The sequence below is a fragment of the Notechis scutatus genome, chromosome 1, assembly GCF_049901735.1.
Source record: "Notechis scutatus isolate UNSWTSFEM ecotype Mainland chromosome 1, rNotScu1.2, whole genome shotgun sequence".
Taxonomy (NCBI): Eukaryota; Metazoa; Chordata; class Lepidosauria; order Squamata; family Elapidae; genus Notechis; species Notechis scutatus.
In genome coordinates, this window is record NC_142009.1 from 215,439,755 (window position 1) to 215,462,817 (window position 23,063).

At 38.2% G+C, this 23,063-nt stretch overlaps 1 protein-coding gene across 2 annotated transcripts in view; it reads left to right on the forward strand.

Moving 5' to 3' along the window:
• Window positions 1-23,063, forward strand: part of ITGB5 (integrin subunit beta 5) — a 77,616-nt gene that overhangs the window by 53,228 nt on the left and 1,325 nt on the right. For both annotated transcript variants that reach the window (XM_026665446.2, XM_087950202.1), the window contains 4 exons: window positions 11,447-11,669; window positions 13,693-13,796; window positions 18,559-18,675; window positions 22,417-22,583. In XM_026665446.2, the coding sequence (XP_026521231.1) occupies window positions 11,447-11,669; window positions 13,693-13,796; window positions 18,559-18,675; window positions 22,417-22,583 (611 nt within the window). The remainder of the gene's footprint in view (window positions 1-11,446; window positions 11,670-13,692; window positions 13,797-18,558; window positions 18,676-22,416; window positions 22,584-23,063) is intronic.

The following is a 23,063-nucleotide window of genomic DNA, read 5'->3' on the forward strand; positions in this document are numbered from 1 at the left end:
GTTGTTTGTTCATTTCCGTTTCCATAGTAAACTTGATTTTGGGGTGTGTGCTGTTTAGGTGTGTTAGGAAATTGTTTAGGTTTTCTTTTCCATGGGGCCAAATCACAAATGTGTCATCGATGTATCTTAACCATAGTTTGGGTTTGTGGGTGGCATTAGCTAGGGCTCTGGATTCGAATTCTTCCATGAACAGGTTTGCAATGATGGGTGACAGTGGTGATCCCATAGGGGCTCCTTCAATTTGCTTGTATCTTTGTCCTTTGTATATGAAATATGTGTTGGTTAAGCAGTGTTCTGCTAGTTCCATGAGGTGTTTAGCTGGTTGGTATTTATTTTTGATGATTTCAAGAGTTTCTTTTTATCGGGACTTGAGTGAATAGTGAAGCCACATCGAAACTTACAAGCAGATCTTCTTGTTCTACGTGTAGAACTTTGATCATTTCCAAGAAGTGGTATGAGTTTTGTACATGTGAAGCTTGGATGCAGTAAAATCTCCAGTCAGAGGTGGTATTTGCTGGTTCTCCGAACTACTCAAAGGGTTCTCCAGAACTGGTCAGAACCTGCTGAATACCCACCTCTGGATCCAATCCCAAGAGAGAGAAAAAATCCTTCCTGGGAAAATCATGACACAATTGATCCTGCAGCTGCTTCTCAGACGAGGCTCCAGAAGGAGATGGCAATTACAAAGGCACCTTCTGCTTCAGTTCATGATGTGTCAGCTTTTCAAGGTAGTTCAGTCAGAATACAAAACCACGAGTACTAACACAACCGTTATTGTAAGGTTGCAGTAATGGAGCCCTGCAAGCCTCCCCTGCCTTTACTTTGTGGGAACTAGGGAGGGTCTCTTTTGAGACTGTTTCCTTGACCCCCATCCCTCTCTCCTTTGGATTCAGATTTTATTTATTAGACTGTTGTCTCAGCTGTGGCTTCTTGTCTTCCAAGGTTATTATCTCAACTCATTATGTGATACTTCCAATTTATTCATCTACTTTGGCTTATTTAAACCCAGTCAGCCAATACACGGCATGCAGCTTGCCAGGCAATTGAGTTAATTCTTGAGTTATATAAGGCAACAAAAATTCACCAAGATTCACCGCCCATCATTTTTGCCTTCCCACAGATATGCTGATTTCTCACAAGAATATCAGCATCACTCTTAATCCCCATTCTCATGTGCAAATTTATGAAATTAAGAAGCATGGGATATATGATGAGCATTCAGGTTAAGCAGAAAGATAACCCAAGATGATTCTCTGCGCTTTGTTGGCTGATTTCTCCTTAGTTTTGGGCATGACTTCTACTGGTAAGGCCAAGGCACAAGAATTTGGAACTCTGGGCCAAGGTTGTACAGCTCTCCAAAGAAAAGTGAGCAACATATGGCCTCCAGATGTTTGTTGGCTATTGTCCCTGAGCATTGGCTAGACTAGCCAAGACTGATGGGTGAGCCCAGCAATCTTTGGAAAGCTACCGGGTCCCTCCTCTTTGCTGATTTCTCCTGGAACAGGGGAAAAAAGCAACTGGAATATTGATGATGGTTGAGCAGTAAGTATGACAAAGTGAAATTTTCTGCTAGACATCGTAGCATCCTTTCACTTAATTTTGCAGGCAAAGTGACATGGATAAATTCTTCATCACTGAGGATCATGTACAGTTATACTACATTTGAAGTAAATGACCCTTCCCTGTGACTACATTACTTAGCCAAGTGTCAAAAGCTGATATTCTGAGTCTCTTAGCTATGCCTTCTACCTTCACCTCTGATTGTTTAATAAGTCTCAGTGTTATTGCAAGGGGTACTAAACTCTTATCTTCCTGGGCAGACAACATGGCTGTTGTTGGCTTATCCAATTTCAGATCCAAGAATGTGCGAGGTGGGAAAAGGACATTCTTAAGGCCCTGGAATTTGCAAGGGCTGATGACTATCTTCTTTATTCCAACTTCTTTTTCAACCCTGTTTTGCATAAGCAGATTAGACCAGGGATCTCCAACCTTGGCAACTTTAAGACTTTTGGACTTCAACTCCCAAAATTCCTTTGCTGGCTGAGGAATTCTGGGAGTTGAAGTCTACAAGTCTTAAAGTTGCCAAGGTTGGAGACCCCTGGACTAGACGATAGATTTTAGTACTTAAAATTACCACAGGATCGGCCATTTTTATCTGTTTATGCAATGGCTACCATGCTCTGAACCTTTGAGGGGATTCGAGCAGTCTGTTCTAGAGGACCCGGCAGGCTTGTTTTCTTTACAAAGAAAAAAAAAAGTGCTCTTAATAAATAAATGTCCACCTATTTCTTTGGCGTTCTCAGCATATAAGGATTTCTGCAATCCTGATGCAATATTGGCATGCTCATGTGTTCCAGTTCTGACAAGGCGCAGTCAGCCTCATAGCACAACGCGTGCAAAGTATGGATAATTCTGTGATCAAGTTGTAATTGAACAAAGAAATGGGTGAATCAACTTTTCACTATTTCTTCTGGGTCAAATCTATATAACGAAGGGGCCCTATGTTTCTGTTTTTGTATTTTTCCATTGTATTGTTTGTGCTGGAGATGGAAAATAATGAAGTGGAAGAGTGTGTAGGTGTAGATGCGAGGGAGAGAACTGAGGAAAATGTGAGTTTCTTTTTCCAGTTAATGATAATTTTTTTAATCGTTCTCCAGTATGCTTATTCTGGAACCTTTGAACTCACTCCAGAGGTAATGAAAGAAGAAGGCAAATACATTGATGCTTTTGTGCTTTTTTATAACAGTTTAAATGTATTGTTAATGCAAGTATAGCAATATTTGAAATCAATGATCCTTTAATATGAGATGAAGTGGAAAAAGATGAGTTTATATGCTGGATTGAGACAGAAGCACGCCTTGTTGAATTCAATTGACATGGTGAAATGAGAAGTGAAATGTCATCCTTGCCTCCAGATAACCTGATGTTTAAACATAAATATAATAAGTAATTCTTAAATAGCACTTCTATTGTGAAGTAAGGCCAAAATAGAAACTGAGAAATAGAAATGTCAGAATATTTTTTAACTTTTGACCAAATATTTGAGAACATTGATTATTTGTCCTTGCAGAAAAAAACTGATTTACCCTACCCCTGAAAGCCTTCGTGCTGAATCTTTGCCAGGGTTAGGATTAGGGACATATCCATGTTTCATCTGAAGAATAGAAACCCCACCATTCAAGGCCAAGCTTTTTTCTTACCTTCAAAATTTAAGAAAACTTAAAATTTTCTTTTTAAAATTATTTTTGTGTTTGAATGCCAAATACCCGATTACATTTAAAGCACCAGGCTGGACAAAGGTTAATTTGCATGAAGATTATTTAGGCCTTCAATAGTGCTTGAATGTACGGTTAAAAAAAAGTCTGACCATCTTTCTATGAATTAAATTCTACAGGTAGTCCTTGACTTAACAACAGGTCATTTAGTGACAGTTTGAAGTCAGAACAGCACAGAAAAAAGTGACTTATGACCATTTTTCACACTTACGACCATTGCAGCATCCCTGGGGTCATGTGATCAAAATTTGGATGCCTGGCAGTTGGTTCACATTTATGAGGGTACCAGGGTCATGTGATTCCCCTTTTGCTACCTTCTGACAAGCAAAGTTAGTGGGGAAACCTGATTCACTTAACAATGATGTTACTAACTTAATAACTGCAGTGATTCACTTAACGGTTGTTGCAAGAAAGGTCATAAAATGGGACAAAATGTCACTTAACAAATGTCTCACTTAGCAACAGAAATGCTGGACTCAAATGTGGTCGTAAGTCGCGGACTACCTGTAGTATTTTGAGCCAAAGTTTTGACTTTTCATCAGAAGTTGCCATGTGTTCTCATTCTTGATTTCCTATATGATGGTACCAATAATGAAAGCAACCTTCCCTTATTACAATTTTAATGTTTAAGAGTATATTGAGTATAACTATTCAATGATCATATAACAAATGATCTGTTATCTATCCATATCACATTTTTTTTTAACAAAAGGGTGACTGTACATATATATGTATTAGGGTTCACTTTATAACACTTATGTATTGTTGATGTTCTACAGTCATTGATATATGTTATATAATTGAATGGCTAATGAGCATATTTACGTCAATTAGTAAACTAGTCATAGAGCGAGGTGAGAATATTAAATCTGTATACAAACAGAATGGGTTACTTTTGTAGTTGTTGCTCTGTGCAATATGTAAGAAAAATATTTACTATCTGATAGTTTAAACAAAATTTAAATTAAGATGCCAACAGTGTGTGCCCGTGTGAACAAATTGCAGAAAACCGCAGCATGAAGGTTGCCATCTTAGCTCTGTGCCAAATCTCTTAATTTGAATTGTACATTTGACGTTGTTGGGACTTAGCCAGAGTTGGAGGAGATGAAGGGAGTGGGCCTTTTTGTGGTGCTTTGTGCATTTTAATAAGCATGAGTGCATAAAAGGGGCACAGGAGGCCAAGACAATATCCTGCCAGGCTCTTGAAGGACAACAAGGCAGGATAATATATTTCCAGTTTCTGTTTGCTCTTTGCTGGCGTTCACAGTAGCAGACTGCCGGCATCAAAGCTGAGAATTTGGATGTCTGATTTAGTTTAGCAGAGGCAGGGTGTAATTTTGATAAATGCAAGACTTTTTCCCCCTAAGATATCTGAACTTTATTTCCTTCTGATCTTCTCTAAGCTTTTTCTACTTGACAGCTTCTGAGTCCTCCACCTTTTTCCCCACTGTAATTTTTTGTACTTGTGCTTGCAGCATCTTTGTTAGAAAGATGGTCCATCCAACCATTTTATGCTCAGCTCCCCATAGCTGCTCCTCCATTACATAGTGTCAGAATGAGAAAAAGTTAGAAAAGAATGTGAACATTGTTTTATTCTTGATGCACAATAGTCACCAATTCCTAATTAAGGCTTTTTAACTTTTCAAAAAAAAAAAAAGAATTAGTTAACAGGTGCCCGTAGATTTTTGCTAAGTCTTGCTTAGGTTCTTGTGAGCTTGCCTAATTGGTTACTGTTCTTTCCTGTTGTGTGTAGTATGACAGATTCAGCAAGCACCATCTAATAATTGAATTCCTTCCTAAATAAAGGTAAAGGTTCCCCTCACACATACGTGCCAGTCATTTCTCGCTCTAGGGGGCCGTGCTCATCTCGGTTACAAAGCCGAAGAGCCAGCGCTGTTTGAAGACGTCTCCGTGGTCATGTGGCCGGCATGACTAAATGTCGAAGGCACATAGAACACTGTTACCTTCCCACCAAAGTGGTCCCTATTTTTCTACTTGCATTTTTACGTGCTTTCAAACTGCTAGGTTGGCAGAAGCTGAGACAAGTAACAGGAGCTCACTCGGTTACGTGGTGCTAGGGATTCGAACCACCAAACTGCTGACCTTTCTGATTGACAAGCTCAGTATTTTAGCCACTGACCCACCGCGTCCCTTCCCTCCTAAATAATTCATTGCAAATATAAATTGGGATGTCTGTCTGTCTGTCTGTCTGTCTTGAATAATAAGAGTGACAGTGTCACTCTTGAATAAAGCCGACAGTAAAAGACTTCATAGAGAGTTGAAAAGACCTTGGAGGTCTTCTAGTCCAACCCCTGTTCAAGAAGGAAACCCTATACCATGTCAGACAAATGGCTGTGCTGCTGAGCTGTTCGGTGTAATGATTGCGGCAGGGGTGGGATTCAAATTTTTATCAACCGGTTCTGTGGGTGTGGCTTGGGTGGTGGGCATGGCTTGGTGGTCATGTGACTGGGTGGACATGGCTTGGTGGTCATGTTATTGGCTGGGCATGGCCAACTCAATATCACTCACATCGAGACACGCATCTCCTCGCCTGTGGGAATGCTGCAACAGTCGTAAGTGTGAAAAATGGTCATAAGTCACTTTTTTCAGTGCCATTGTAACTTTGAATGGTCACTCCACACAAACAAAGTACCAGCAAAGGAGGGGGGAAAAACTCCAGAGACGTTCCTGAGACAGGAAGTCTAGTCCTTCCAAGAACGTAATAAGGGTTAATGGAGAGGCAGTTTCTGTCAGCAACACCAGAATGTTTCTTTCCTGCCTTCCTTACAGGATTAGGCCAGTAATTTCTTCTAACAACCGGTTCTCCGAACTGCTTAGAATGTTAACAACTGGTTCTAGTGAATAGGTGCGAACTGGTAGAATCCCACCCCTGGATTGTAGTCTGTGCTTCCTTAAGCCAAGCACATTTCTCATAGTTCATATATCTCAGTTTGCACTCCTTACTAGCACTGATGTTTGGGTAGTGAAACATCTGCAAGAAAATAAGGAAGCTCAGAGAGCATCAAGGACCTTTCATGTCAACCCTGAGCTACATATATTCTCCTTTATAAATAGAAATTTCCTGACAGTGAGAACCAGCATGCCTCCAGAAGTTTTAGGGGCGCTCTATCACTGGAGGTTTTTAAGAAGAGATTGGACAGCCATTTGTTGAGATTTGTATAGGGGGTTCCTGCTTGAGCAAGGGCTTGGACTAGATGACCTCCAAGGTCCCTTCCAAGTTTGTTAGTCTGCATTCTGTAATATAAATAATTGCCTATTTCTCTATCTGCTTAGCCCTTTCTAAATCAGAGCAATTAGAAATTACTTGTTGGGATTTCTTTGATACCTGCCAGCCATCAATAAAGCATAAAGCTCATCTATCAAAGGGCTTCTGGAAATACTGTCTGGGTGTAGAACATGTAACAACTTGAATTTAAATAAGAATGTAATAAAATAAATGGTTGCTTTTAAGCAAATGATGAGGTTGTCTCTTTGTAGTCAAACAGCTAGAAATAATTACTGTTTTGTTGGAATATTCCAAATATCTATTCCAACAAATAGAAGAAGCAATTTTGTAATGATGTTGGAAAGTGAATGAAATCTCCACCAAACATCATTTAGTAAATATGATCCAAAACCCAAATAGCAGTTTTGGAAACTGTTTGGGATATCATTAGTAATAGGGCTGCATGCACTTAAATGATTGGAGAGAACTGTTTTGTATTTGGTGTGAGGGTGATATTTCTCTGGTGTTCATTAAACAGCCTGGTCTTTTTCAGCTTTCTATGTGAAGCTGGCAGAAAGAAGTTATTCTTATATATGATCCAGATCTGCTAATTAAAGTTAATTTAGCTCTTAAAGTGATGCACCTTTTTCATATTCATAATGAGAAAAAACGGGTTTGGGGTTGCTTTAATTAAGAATAGAAAGGAGCTGCTTTTGTGATAAATCCAAATTTTTGAAACGTGTTGTTATGTTATAGAACTAGAATCCATGCTAACTGATCCTCATTTTGAAAACCTTCATTTAATATTGGGGGGGGGGGAGGGGGAGGGGAGAGTCTACAGTGTGCTTTATTTCCTGTTCCAACTGAATAATGCTAACATAATTTACTTTTGAGTGCTTGAAAGCATCATATAAATGCAAAAGGCCTATTGATTCTTAAGAATATTACCTAGCAATATTACCTAGGTTTGGGAATTCCTGCCTTCCTTGAATTCTAAAAGTTGTTCATATTAGTAACATATCAGAAGATAATAGGAGCTTTAGCCTATATTAGACTCTAATGAACACAGATCTTGCGGCATGCATAAAGTGAGTATAATTATTTCATACGAAGCATAGCAATTCTAGCCTAAACTTATGTGAAAAAGTTTTGTGCTTGCATATAATGAAAATAAAAAGAATCTGAGTGGAAATCACCATGGTATACTTCCCCAACCTTTTCAAGCAGATTTTGCCATTATTGATTAAACTTTAAGCTTTTTAAAGATAATTTAATTTGGATTGATCAGTTCATTAGTTATTAATTATCACAGCAGATTTTTGTTCATTTATTCCTATGTTCCAGATATGTTGGATTTGTGCTCTTATGACTTGATAACTTTGGTCTCAAACAGGGGTGGGATACGACAGGGTTAACTACTGGTTCGGGATTTATGAGCTTCCCTGCACGCTCCGAGCACACGCCTGAAAATCGTCATCAGCATGCTGCGTGCAGAGAAGCAGCCTTTGAAACAGCCCTCTTTTCCTGCTTTTTTAACTGCAGCTGTGCCTCGTTTGGCAGCTGAAGTTGAAAAATCAGGAAATAAAGATCAGGTAAGAGCCCGGGTGGGCGGGTGAACCAAAACATCAGCAGACATAGAACCGGTTCTGTGTCTGCTGCTCTTCAGAGCTACCGGTTCTACAGAGGTGGACAGAACCAGTAGAAACCCACCCCTGGTCTGAAACATATCCGAACAATAGAGAATTGAGGAAAATAGAAATCCTAGTGAGTTGCCAGTCACTTGTGTGAGATAGTGGGATGGTGATGATACAAATAAATACATTTAATGAATAGGAAATCACACCCATGATAATTTTTGAAATTAGACTGCATTAAAGAAAGCCAGGGAGTCGGTCTGGCATAGTGGTGAAAGCACCAGGCTAGAAAGTGGGAAACAGTGAGTTCTAGTCAGGGGTGGGATTCATATTTTGTAACAACCGGTTCTGTGGGTGGGGCTAGGTGGGCATAGCCATGTGACTGGGTGGGTGTGGTTTCTTATTTTTTTTGCAGCACCCCCTCCCATTTTTTGGGCCTCCTGTGGCTCAGGGGAGCCTCCTGAGGGGGCATTTTTTTGGTCCCAGAAGGCTTCTCTGGGGCTCAGGAAAGAAAAAAACTGAGCATGGGGGGCGCGCAGAACCCCCCTGTGCTCTGTTTTGGGGCTTTCTGGGCCTCAGGGAAGCCTCCCGGGGGGGGGGGAGTTGAAGTCCACAAGTCTTAAAGTTGCCAAGGTTGGACACCCCTGCCTTAAGGAGTGACTGGGCAGGAAAGAACACAGTCAGCATTGTCAGGCATGTGCGCAAAGTTGCGCATGCCTGATAAGGACTGATTGGGAGGGGAGGGTGGAGAGGGGTGGGGCCAGCCAGGGGCACAATTTGCGCAGAATCATAACAACTGGTTCTATAGAACCGGTCCAAACCGGTAGAATCCCACCCCTGGTTTCTAGTCCTACTTTAGACATGAAGTCAGCTGGGTGACTTTGCATCAAGTCACACGCTCTCAGCTCTACAAAGAAGGCAAGGGCAAATTACTTCGGAAATCTTGCCAGGAAAACTTCGGGAACTTGTCCAGGAATCAAAACTGAATCCAAGGCAATACCTCACCACACCCAAAAGACCAAGCTTGGTGTGCAACCTTAGGAAGACAGGTAATAGCTACAGGAGGTTTGTACAGGAGAAACAGGATGCAAGACTTGGCTTTCGCCAATTATGGGTGGCTCATTTTGGCTTAAAACTCCTGATAAAACTTGTTTTGAGAATAAAATATGGTATAAGTAGTTTATTAAAAAAAATCTGTGTCTTAGGGAAAGGTTAGGAAGAAATTAATTCGATTAAATCCTTTATATTTTCTACTGTTCGTTTTAGATGGAGCCTTGCTGACTAACCATGTAGAGTTGACTGCAGCTTTTTCTGCAAATATAAGTAAAGGGAATAGATGACCTTTACTCTGAAAACATGTTCCATCACATCAAGTAGTTTGACAAGAACTATTTGGTCGCACCATTTTAAAGACTCTGTTGCTTCCAAGTGCCCTAGATATCAAGCTACAGCCTTCAGCGCATGGCTTGTATTACAAAGCTCTAGGAAGTAATTCCTCTGGGGATAAATTGTTGCAAAATGTTGTTAGTGGCAACCCTGCAATTTTTGCAGTAGCTATTTACTTTCTGTTCTTTTTGGCAGAAAGCAAAATTTCTTTCCAACCAACAAAAAGATACTAGAGATGAAAAGATTTAGCATGAAGTATTTGTTAATGCAAGAAAGAAGGCATCGTACAAGACATTGGTACTGCTCTGATTTGACTATAAACAGACTTTGGCAGCATCAGAAAACACTCCAGAACCGAAAAGAAAACATTTGGTTATTTTTTTTCTGTCAAGACCAGAACAACTAAGAAACTTATGTTCTGTTTTGATATTGCATTTAACTCCGTTATAATTCCTTGTTCTTGCAAAAGTAGCGCTTACGCTTTCCATATGAGCTTTATGTGTAAGATGTTAACCATTTGAAAAGATTTCTCCCTTTTTCATCAAAGGGATATCGGAAAAGGCAGTCCTAATATCAACCCTAGCCTAGGATGCCAAAGAGACTTCTCCAATGACCCATATGAAACTGGATTTGGATTTGAACCAGTAAAGCTTTGGTTAAAAGCAGCTTGGCCTAAACATTCACTGGGTGGTCTTTGAGCAATTTATATCCTTCCAGCTTAAATGGAATGTCTCTCTCTACACACCAATCCTGAAAGAAAAGATGTTCTATACACTTTTAGTAGATAAGCCTTTTCCTCAGGGCTGAAAACACGATGAGTTGGCCCATTGTCTTCTTCCAAAGGTTTATGTTGGGTAAGTTCTTTTACATTGTTCTAGGCCTATAGTTTTGGAGTGCATTCACACTGAATTCAGTGGGAGTTCTGGGTAGATTTAGATAGAATTGTATTATTTGAAACAGAAGACCATTGCACTGTAGACTTTCTTTCTACAGTCTACAACCACATTCTGATTATTCAAGTAATTTCTTGGTTTGGAAACCTAAAAACTACCATCAACTTTTTAAAACACTGGAGATACTACATATGATTTAAAAATGCTCTACCTGGATCCTTCTGGGGGCATGTTATTTTCTTGTTTCTGAGGGAAAGATTTAATAAAATAATTGACCATCCTCTGCAACCTGAAGCAATAGTGGAGAAACAGGTCTGTCTGTCGTGAAATGTAAACACCGTTCTTCTTTAGTTGCTTTCAGTTTGTTTTCATGCTCAGTTTTGGGCTTAGTCAACTCTGTTTCTAACCCAGTTAATGTCTTCTGCTGCCACCACTATTTTTCTTTTCTTTCTTTTTTTCTTTTTGTGTGTATCTTTGAGTCAGTCTTGTCTCCTAGTAACCAACTGGATAACTCTATGCAGTTTTCTTGGCAACATTTTCAGAAGTACTTTCCCCTTACCTCTGTTCTAAAGCTGAGACAGTGAGAAAGAGAGAGACTGGTCCAAAGTCAACCAGTTGACTTTGGGCCTCAGGCACAACTAGAACTCACAATCTCCTGATTTTTAGCCAGGTGTCTTAACTACTAAACCAAATTGGCTCTCAGTGCTGCTGCTACTACTACTACTATTTAAACAACGTGAATTTATAAAGTATATTATGTCTTTTTTTATCTTAGAAGTTAGGCCACTAATGATCTTAGAAGAAAGTATAGATGAAGTAGTAAGGTGTGCCTGAAACCACCGAATAATTTCGTAACAATTAAATGAACTTTAAGCCAATACAGATACAAGATCATTGGATGAGGGGTTATGGTGATGATTGAATATGTCTCGTTCTGTTTCTGAATCAGATTTTAAGAGAGCATCTGGAACTACCATCCATGGCATTGGCAACGCAAATGATTTGTTTTTCCTTTGTGTAACTTGTATTTAGGCCATGGAGAATGCCACTGTGGGGAATGTAAGTGCCATGATGGCTATATTGGGGACAACTGCAACTGCTCAACGGACACAGGCCGGTGTCTTTCTAAGGATGGCCAAATGTGCAGTGGCCGAGGCAACTGCATCTGTGGGAAATGCCAGTGCACTGAACCTGGAGCTTTTGGGGAGACTTGCGAGAAGTGTCCCACCTGCCCGGGTGTCTGCAGTACTAAGAGGTATGTGCCAATATTGTGGTCCAAAACCCCTCAAAGAGCAAGCTCATCACATGGTTTTCTTTTCGATTTCTTGGCTGCGTTGTTGTCCTTGCAAACCTGAACACAGGTAATCCTCAATTTACAATTATTTGTTTGAAGTTACAAAGACGCTAAAAAACCTGACTTATGACCATTTTCACACTTATGACCATTGCACACTTATGACCATGGTCACGTGATTAGAATTTGGAAGTTGGCACCTGGCTCATTTGTGACTGTTGCAGTGTCCCGGGGTCATGGGATCACCTTTTGTGACCTTCTGACGAGCAAAATCAATAGGGAAGACAAATTCACTTAACAACTGCAGCGATTCACTAACAAATGTGGCAGGATAGGTCGTAAAATGGACCAAAACTCACTTAACAAATGTTTTACTTAGCAATGGAAATGTTGTGCTCAATTGTAGTCATAAGGTGAGGACTACCTTCTGCAAATACAAAAAAAAAATGTGGTGATTATTAAAGTTTGACAGAGGTTGCTGTAAAGGAGATTGTTTCTAAAGTGCTTCGTAGCGTGAAAATTGGGGCTTGGCTTTTGAATTAAAAAAACTCTTAATAATGGAACATGGAATAGAACTTTCCCTGGGACTCATATGTTAGTGATTTGCTTATCTTCTCTTATTCTGCTCCAATAGTTCAAGATCCATGTAATGGAATCTGATTGACTTTCAAGCCCGAAAATTGACATAAGTGTAGCCATTTTACTAACCTTGCTTCAGATCTGTGACCCTTTACCCAAGTTGGAAACAGCATAGTGTTCATACATTGAAGCTTGTCAGAAATCCCAGTTTGTTTAGCTCTGGATAGTTGAGAAAACCAAATGATGTATGAAGATATGATAAGTCACTAGTATACTATGTTCTGTTTTTCTTAATGCAACCCCCACTCTGTATTTCTGTCCTTAGTTCCAATTTAATTCAGCCTCAAATTATTTAAAAAAAAAACCCAGCAACAAACAACAACCCTTTGGGACTAGTTCAAGGAATTGTTCCCTAAAGCAAGTCCTCTCTTGAATGATTTCTCTTTGAAGTGCCTTTATGAATATTCTTATAGGGAGGCTAACCAAGCTGAAATCATTTCCTGGAAAGATTTAACAGTCAAATGATGCATAATTTATGTAGATTAAATAGGAATAAAAACATCAAAACAGCTTTGTTTGAGATAATATTGTGGTACACATTTTATTATATGTTAAGAAGGTCCTTGACTCACACATCAGCACTTGGTCTGTTTTATCCAATGGAAGATGTTCAAAAGAACACAAATGTTACAATCTGGTAGGTCTTCTGTGGAAACAGAGTCCTGTCAAAAAGCTGAATCCAAATTTGAACCAATTCTAGAGCAGCAATGGGGAGCTGTGGCCCCTTATGACTTGTGGATTTCAACTCCCCAAATTCCTGATTTGCTGGCTCAGGAATTCTGGGAGTTTAAGTCCACAAGTCATAAAAGGACCATAGTTCTCCACCCCTGTTCTAGAGCAATAGTTTGTATTATGTCAGGGCCATTGCCGCTTTAAAGAAGGGAGTCATTCAGAGTTCTGGTGCTATAGTTAGAATATCAAGACTCATTTCTCCTTTTATGACCATCATGTGTTAGATTACATCTTTCTAAACATGGCAGCTTTAATATAGACTTCAACCCTCAGAATTCCCCAGCCTCCATGGATGGCTGAGGAATTCTGGGAGTTGAAGTCCACAAGTCTTAAAATTGCCAAGTTGGAGACCCCTTTGTTAGATGTTGAATTGAAGGGAATGTTCACCCGAATATGTAATATTGATACAATTGTAAGAAAAACCTATTTTGGTTTGGAATATTTGAAGTTCATTCTTCTCTTTGCATGTTGTAACAGTCACAGGGGTAAGTTAATCTGCGAATGCACTAAAATGTAGTCTATACCAAAAAAGATTTTATTTTCCAGAGAAGCCTCATTATCATGTTTTAAATGTGACTTGAAGATATATTTATTAACGATTCTTCCTTCCCAGGGACTGCATTGAGTGTATCCTGTTCAACTCAGGAAGGTTGGCTGATAACCAAACCTGCCAAAAACACTGCCGGGATGAAATCATAACACGAGTAGATTTTCTTAGTAAGTACCACCAAAGTGAAAACAACAGAAACGTTGGACATATAAAATATGTGTGAATCATAGGTGCATTTCTGACAAGGAGAACACTTGAACAAAGCTACCATAATTTGTTTTTGATGCCGTAAGTTCTTGGCTCATTTGAGTGGGATTTTTTTTTAGCCTTTTGTGTTGGAGGAAACTTTCTGAAAGTATTTAGAGTGCTTTCCATGACAATAGCAGAAGTAAACACTGCATTTATTATTTATTTATTAAATCTATTTACATAGCCACCCATTTGATACAAAACAAGCAAGGAATAAGGCCCACAAATCATTAAAAAGCCCTTAAGCCAGGAAACATACCCCATTGCACATCTGGAGCATAGGATCTAGCACAGAACCAGGTCTTCAGGACCCTACAGGAAGCCAGCAAGGCTGGGGCCAGCCTAATCTCTGGAGGGATGATGTTTTGATTGCAGAAGGCCCAGTGGTGTATTAACCATTAAGCAGACTAAACACGTGCTTAGGACACCAGGCCCAAAGGGGGCAGCACAAAGTTGAGAATATGGCTTCGTTTGTACGATATGTACAAAGGAGGAGGGCACCAAGATTTGTCAGTGCTTAGGGCACCAGTGAACCTTAATCCACCACTGGAAGGGCCCCTTATGGGGCTTGGCCAATTAACACTGCTTGGCTGATGGTACCCTCTTCCAGATCACATGGGGCAGGTGGGAGGGTCTAGAAGAGGTGGTTCGTCTCTTATGTTTCAACTACTGGAAAATTGGATTGCAGAACGTTGAGAGATCTTTGTTTGCTATAGACTGTCAAAGCAGAGAGTTCTGCATTGAATGGCCCTTAAGTGTTCATCTATGTTTCACTGCCTCAATCCAGCCTCTTTCTGGATTGTTTAGGTTGATATTGGTGGATGTGCACAGAGGTGAGGCTAGATGATCTTTTTAAGCCATTCCAATATTGAGTTTAAATATTTTAATATTTGGGAGTGTTCAAATTTCAACTCGGTTGTCTTTAAAAAGAACGGCCTCATTTTTTTCCTACCTTTTGTTAATGTAGACATGGAGACTGTTTTGGTGTTGCTCTTCATTCATGTAAGACTTCTGTTTCTTTGACTCACTCTTCACTATTCCAATATCACAAGCAGCAATATTTGCTAATATAAATGTTTTGCAATACTCTTTTCTTTCTTTAATCTATGGTAGATATGTTTCTATCACTCTTGAGGGAGGGCAAGGGTAAGTTTGACATTCCTTTGGCAATTTGCACAGGATTTTAATATCAATTCTTCTTTCAATCTTTTGAAGAAAACTTCATTCTTCACTAATGGCATTTAGAAGTGCAGTACAGATTTTATGGCAACATATTTTAATAATGATTTTACCTGAAATTTTCCTTTTTCTCTAAATATAAAAGTGAACAAGCTTTAAACTTAATTTCAGATAGCTGAATGTAGATAACCTTAAATGATAGTCTTTAGATTAAAGCTGTTTTCTAAATTTACGTGTTAAGCTCTGCAAAGATAACCTACCTAAATATTATACTTGCTTGCACAGAGGGGCCTTCCAAGTACAAATTGCAAATGGTTCAAAGGCCAAATCTACAAAATGACTTCCTTATCTGCCCTACTGGCAGAATAATAAATATAACATTTTTTTCACCTCTGGTTTGGTCATTAGAGATGGAAGCACCAGCTTTTGGGGGACAGTTGTAGTTGGATGAGCTATATCAGGAAATAAGAGAAGAAAAAAATAGAATAATTACAGCGAATGAGTTGTAGTTTAATTTGGAATGCTACTTGTGATAGCATTCCAGAAGAGATGCACAGTTAACATTACACAGAAAGATATACAGTGCTTGGGGTGTTTGGCCAAAACTCTGGCTCATTATTGTTTCATTTGAGCTGTGGTGCCCCAGTGCTTAAAATTCAGTATTGCAGGCTGACTCTGCTCACTGCCAGCAGTTCGATCCTGACTGGCTCAAAGGCCTTCCATCCCTCTGAATTCAGTAAAATGAGGACCCAGATTGTTGGGGGGGCAATCTGTAAATCGTTTAGAGAAGGCTGTAAAGCACTAGGAAGAGGTATATAAGACTACGTGCTATGGCGATTGTACTGTATTTTAAATAAGCATTTCTAAAATAATGTACCCAAATATTGAAAACTTTTTGATTTTATAGGCAACAAGAGTTCTGCATAAACCAAAGGAAATGCAACAGTGCCCAGAGATTATATGAATGAGCAGAGTCTAGGCTAGGAAATGCCTTTGCCCTGTGATAAAATCTTTGCTGAATTTATTAAATACTTACCATCTAATTTTTCATGTTTTGTACAGCTAATCTTGTTTCTGGGTATTAAAAAGGAGGGAAATGATCTTAAATTACCTGCAAGAATTTATAGAATTTGAACCACCCATGCCACATTCTTTTGTTGTGTAACCCACTCTATAAGTTTTGTGCATTTAAAAAAACACATAGAGAATGAAGTGGGACTTGTTTACCAGTCTCCTTCTGCAGATAATCAGTGGTTATAAGTAGATAGTTGAATACTATGTGTACATTGTCCACATACTGATCTTAAAAGATCCTTGGTAGTAAGACTAAAGAGCCACTGCTGATTAAATTTATATCTACCTGTGTAGAAAAATGTCTTCTTTTATATAACAAATAATAATACATTTAATAAAGAATAGAGTAGCTTCTTATATCTGTTGGCAAAATGTTCACATAATAATGAAGCTGCTTTTGTGGGGGAGAGTTGTAATGGGCTTAAGTACTATATTGGGAACCACATGGTACATATTTCCTCTCCTGACAGTCCTTTATGCTCTTGGTTATTTTCTTGCAAACGTTTCATTACCCAATTGATGATGTTACCTAATTCGGTAATGAAACATCTGCAGGTAAACAACCAAGCTCAGAGAAGACCAAGCACTCCACAGTTGAATCCTGAGGTACAAATGTTCTCTTCCATAAATACCACTGTTTTTTGCTCTGCCTTCCTAAAATACAACTTTTCTCTCTATAAATTCCCAGTGGCATTTCCATTGCAATTTGAGTTTGTAATGAACTAAGACTGAGTGGGAATCTACTATTGTTCGTAAAGTTCTATGTTTTTTGCAAAAGCTCTTAGAATCCTTTAGAAAATCTATGAGAATTTGGCCAAGGATCAACTGAGCTTCAAAAGCAGTGAGTTTGCCATGGGAGCAATCAATTTATTATTTCATTGAGATGTTTGAATCTCTATGTGTTCAGGCTGCTTGCTGGCTCCTATCTGTCAAGTAGCAAAGGCTCATCCAGTGGATAGATGAGCAGGGAAAATTTGAGTCCTCAATATGGGGTCGCTATAGGGGTCATTAAATCACTTCCTTTTATAAAGATTGCCCAGATATGCAGCAACCTGGGTGGCAAGTGGTACTCTGGATGTGTGGAAAAATAATTCAAGCCATATTGGCTAAACCCCGCTTTACCTATAGAACTGGTGCCTTCTTGAATATGCTCCATGCTTTGAGCACAGTTACTGGATTTGTTCACGATTTCATTATAGGTACTTTTAATATCCTCATTTCTGCTTTTTTGTTTAGAGCAGGGGTGTCAAACTCGCAGGCCGCAGGCCAGATGCGTCACGTGCTGGCCACCCCACCCCCATTTTAGCAAAGGGGGGGGAAAAGGTCATGATACGTCACAAGACGACAACGTGACGACGCGAGTTTGACACCCCTGGTTTAGAGGGTCAGTTTTAGCAAATATACTTCAACTGTAATTGAAGCAAGATGCCCGCTTTTATATAGTTTGATGGGGGGTCAGAGCAATGTTTCATGTTGGCTTTTTAAAATTAAAATAATAATAATTTTACTTTTCTTTCTCAGAACCTGCCTAGTATGTATCTTATTTTTAAGATAATAATATACTTAGTAATAGTAGTGCTTAATGTTTTCTTGTCAGAACTAGAAACGGCGGCCAGGTGTCTTTATTTCCCAAAGGGCTAAATAGTTTTTAAAAGGATTGAAGTCTGTGCAAGTTTTAAAAAAAAAAAAAAGACCTACCTGAAAACATATCAGTTGCCTGTCTCAACCCACCCCATATATCTGAAAAGCTTTAATTAAACAGATTAGTTTAATGCTGTCTGTTGATCCCTCCATAGTATTTTCCCATCATATATTTCTGTAATACATATCATCCAATATTGTAATTCTCCTCACGTCCCACTCCTTACACCCAGATATAGGCTGTAAAATTAAACCTATTTCTAGACAATTACTTCCTTTATGCAGATTTGTAGAAGGAAATGAAACTTCCTGTTCCAAAGAAATTACTCCAAAAATCAGGTTTCCTTGGCCTTCTTTCAGGACCTCATAATAATTACTGTTTTAGTAGAGTATAACTACGTCCACATTTCCTTTGCATTCCCTGAGTGATATCTATCCATGGATTTATAAACAATTAGTCATGAAGTAAAACAATTGGGTTGGACATCTCATCCAACACACTCTCTATGTTAATAGTTTATATAATTTTAGACATGCGAACACTTCCATAATGTGCTCCATATGTACTAATAAGAAGCCTCTCATATTGAAGGAATCCAGTCTCGTGAGAATCCCAGCATATCCTTCAATTGCAGAGGCCAAAATAACAGGTATTTTAAACACATTATGATGCGCTGAACACATGCCCACAATGCAAACATGGAACATGAGTTTTGCATTTGAATATATTGCAATGTATTACATTAACGTCCTTTATTCCACTGAGTTTTTAAAATCTTATTTCAGAAACTGATGACCCTAATTCAATCTTATGCGCGTATCCCGTGAAAGATTGTGTGATGAAATTCACGTACTCAGAACTCACCAATGGGAAGACAAATATCAGTATTCTCAAGGAACCAGGTATCTATTTATCTGCCTTGCTTTTTCTTATTGATATAAACTCTTCAGACCATCGAGGCAATGAGAATTTAAAAAAAAAAAAAATATCTTAGACTGGTGCAGGACACATATTTGGACACAGTTTTTATTAGTAGAAAAATATATGTGGATCAATTCTACTCCATTTTTTATAGAGTGGGTGATATAAATATTGAAGAGAAAGATGGCTATTGGTAACACAAGGGACATTTGAAAAACCCAGATCCACAGATCCATAAGATAAAATTCAAAAAGTTTATTGAGAAAGTGGATTATTAATTCCAGTATTTGAAAAACGGGTGTCCATCAGCAGGTCATGTGTACCTAGGATGACGAGATAATTTCAGAGGCACATCTTACTACTTAACATGCTTATGGTGCTTTCTGGAAGATTTCTAGAAGTAATAAACTGATTTAGACATAAAATGAAGGCATAGAATTTCATCATCAAATATAAATCAGCAGTGGAAATCTTCCTTTAATTAATCAGGTGCTTCTAGGACAAACATTATGGCACAACAACTGCTTCAAACTTTATTGTCTAACTGCTGCATACAATTAATTCAAGCTTTTTGCATACATATTTGTTACCAAACTCATTTCTTAGTACTGACTATGCTACAAATAATGTCCACAAAGATTTGTGTTTTTATATGTAGATAAATCATAAAGAAAAGTAATATCAGTCAATAGTATGGTGGCACAGAGCAGAATCAACCATTATCTGTTTTTACCTACCTAAAATAAATTATTAACACTGACACTACAAGTTATATCTACATTTTCATTTATTGTTGAATAAGAGTATCTTAGCATATTGTGTCTTTGGTTGGATTCCAGCCATTAGTTCTGGACAGAAAGGCAAGTTTACCCAAACTACTGATGAAATATCAGTCTTTTTCCAGACAGAGTTCTATGCATTTTGTCCTCTTCCTCCTTCTTTGGAATTATGTTTTTTTTCTTTTTTAAGGACCTCCCTCCCATGAGTATCTTTTCCCATTTTATAGATTGGGACATTAAAATCTGTATTAGTTTAGATTTTTACTCTTGTAAAGGGTAACGGGTAAATGTAAAGTGTAAAGGAATCCCTGCAGATTTTATTCTACTAGTCATTGCCAACTGTAGGGCACGGTGCTCATCTCCATTTTAAGGCCATTGAGCCGGGGCTGTCCGAAGACATTTCCATGGTCATGTAGCCAGCATGACATCACAGAGCACTGTTACCTTCCCACCGAAGTGGTACCTATTTATCTACTCACACTTGCATGCTTTTGAACTGCTAGGCTGGCAGGAGCTGAGGTGAGGATTGGAGCTCATTCCGTCAGGTAGCGCTTGGGTCTCAAACCTGGGTTGCCAGCTTTCCAGCCAACAAGCCCAGCATCTTAACCGCTGAGCAACCACACCACCTTATTTTAACACATAGCATGGTCAAATTAGTTTTCTACTTTCAGATAAAGCAGGCATGTCCAAAGTCCGATCCGGGGACCAATTGTGGCCTGTTTTCAAATTTCAAGTGGCCCGCAGCCTCTTCTCCCCGCCAGCTCAGCCTGTCACTCATCCCCGCCAGCAGGCATTTTTCCCATTTAATATTAATGGTTCAAAAAATGTCAGGCTGAATGGTCGGCCCCCACACATTTTCACCTCACCAAATCTGGCCCTCCTTGCAAAAAGTTTGGACACCCCTGAAATAAAGTATAGGTAAGATTTCTTTAAGTTAAAACTATGTTATACAGTTGCACTGTTACTTTGAAAATGATTTTTGATTTTTTTTTTCACATTTGCCTTCTTATATAAAATTGGTCTCACATGGATTTTCAACATGCCAGTAACGGGAAAAGACTACATTTGTGGCTGCTCTGGTGTTGAGATGGATTGTTGAAATAACCTCACTCTAGTTTGGAAGCACTGTTGCCAGAAAAAACATTTGGGACAAGATCTAACCAACCGAATAGAAATACCCACCCATTCCATATATTAACTAGGCTAAATATAATTATCACCAGATTTAAAAAGAATCTAGATAATCCAATGTATAAAATAGTAATTTAAATGGAGAACATTGGAGAATGTCCATTTGTAACTGAATATTCATTTCGGTTAAATCAGGTGTGATCAGATGTAAGCTAGACTTCTATCCACGAGTAAGAAACAATGAGAAACTTATTTTCTTTTATCTAAGAAAGATAAAAGAGGGAAGAAGCTATATAGAAAATTGAAAATGGTAATAAGATATGGAATGGTATATAAAATGAATATGATTTTTGAATTTGTGTCTGTACGAAGAGTTTTAACCCGGGATCAAGCAACTTTCAGAAAAGATGTTCTATGTTTTTATGTTCTATGTTTTGTTTGTCTGTGTATTGTTTTTGAAAAGCAATAAAATTTTAATTAGCAAGAAATATAATTTGGATAATAGAATGAAAGGGAGAAGTTGGGATAAGATACGAAGTTGAACAGATAACGTAAATATATATATTATAATTTGGAATTATTCTGTATGTTCTATTGGTTTTTTCAGAAAAGATCTTTTATGTTATTATGCCTTTATGTTATTATTTGTTTGTGTATTGTTTTGTAAAAACTAATAAAATTTGTTGTTGTTTTTTTAAAAAGAAACTTATTTTCTCATTTCCATATTTTGAACTGCAAAATATAAGCAGTAGATGTTTCCTTGGGTCAAACTTGATTCATAGTGACTATATAGATGAACCTGTCTTGTCTTCTTTGCAATAATACAAAAGTGACATCTCGTACCTTTACTTCACATCTAGTCTACAGTGGGGAGTGTTTCCGGTGGTCCCCAATCCAAGAATTAACACAATCTGATCCTGCTTAGCTTTTTCAAGATGAAAATTGGCTAAATGCTGCCATCTGCTGTGAAAAATTATCTCACAAATGCTTAGCAAAAATGAAAAAGTATAGCTTGAGAAATATACAAAATATTAAATATAAATATACAAAATATTTAATGATTTTAGAAATAAACAGATAAATAAATAATATATAAGCAGCACACCTGGCACAGAGGTGAGAAAAAGCTTCTCCTTTAATACCAATCTAAGGAGCCTCTTTTGCATATTGCTAGAACTTTTGGCAGAATCCAATTTGGTTACATAAAGCAACCCAGTAGATAAATAGCACAATCCAATGGTAGGTGATTCTCTAAAGGAAAATGTGTACAGTATATTTAAATCTAGCTGATAATTCCCATAAATTTTATCTTATGCATATAATCTTCCTTGCAAGGAGATGTCTATGACACAAAAGAGTGTGGCCTACATGTTGCATGCCCTTAAACCTCTCAGCATAAAATTTTCATTTTTAAATCATATGTGCTGCTCTGATTTGGGTTCATACTTGTGAGTTTCCCATCTGCTTAATGGCGTATATCCAGCCAGCCCCCTACATGAATTATATTAATTCAGCTTGCATCAATATAATCCATGATAATGAATTATATGAATGAATTGGGTGTTAGCAATAGACTTATTGTTTAAACCTTAGACCCAATTGGTCTGAGATTTAAATATAGATAATAACAGTGGATAATTGATAATAATGCTAAAAATGGATAAGATACATTTGAAAATAGTTACTCACATTCAAATATTGTCCAAATAGATTCATGCATAGTTCATGTATTCTATTATTATCTGATGAGGCTTGTTTTGAAGACACTGTCCTTGTCAACAATAGTGAATCATGTTCCCCTCTTCTTCTTAGAGTGTAGTACCGCCCCTGATGTCATGACGATCTTACTCGCTGTAGTAGGCAGCATTGTGCTTCTGGGCATTGTCCTTTTGGCAATCTGGAAGCTGTTGGTTACTATTCACGACAGACGGGAATTTGCCAAATTCCAGAGTGAGCGCTCCCGGGCAAGATACGAAATGGTGAGTATTAAATTAGGAAAATAAAGAGGAGATAGAAAAAGTTACAGTGGTTCAGAAATGTGAAGAAATACAAAAGGATGCTGAGAAAGAAAGTTTAGTTGTTCAGGAATGACCTCAAATCAAGAAGTCCTACTTCTTGAAAGGGGAAGAATGTATTTAGAAAACATATTGGATGTTATTATTCGGGCCCTTTTTGAAAATTGTATTTTATAGTGCCCTCTTTAACATATACAGCAGCTCCTATCTTTGATTATAACAAAGTACATCAGTCTGTTGTCAAAATCATTTTACCTGGATATAAATGAATTCAAGATAGCGTGATGAAAGATCGTAGAAATTAAGATTGTGTGGATTATTTAAAGAGGTATTTAGCAAAGCAAGTGAAGCCAAACAAAAATCTTTTGCTCAAAATTTTGAAGGGTTACATCCTCTCATATCTTCAGCCCAGCACTTCAGAGTTCACCCCATATGATTAGGCAG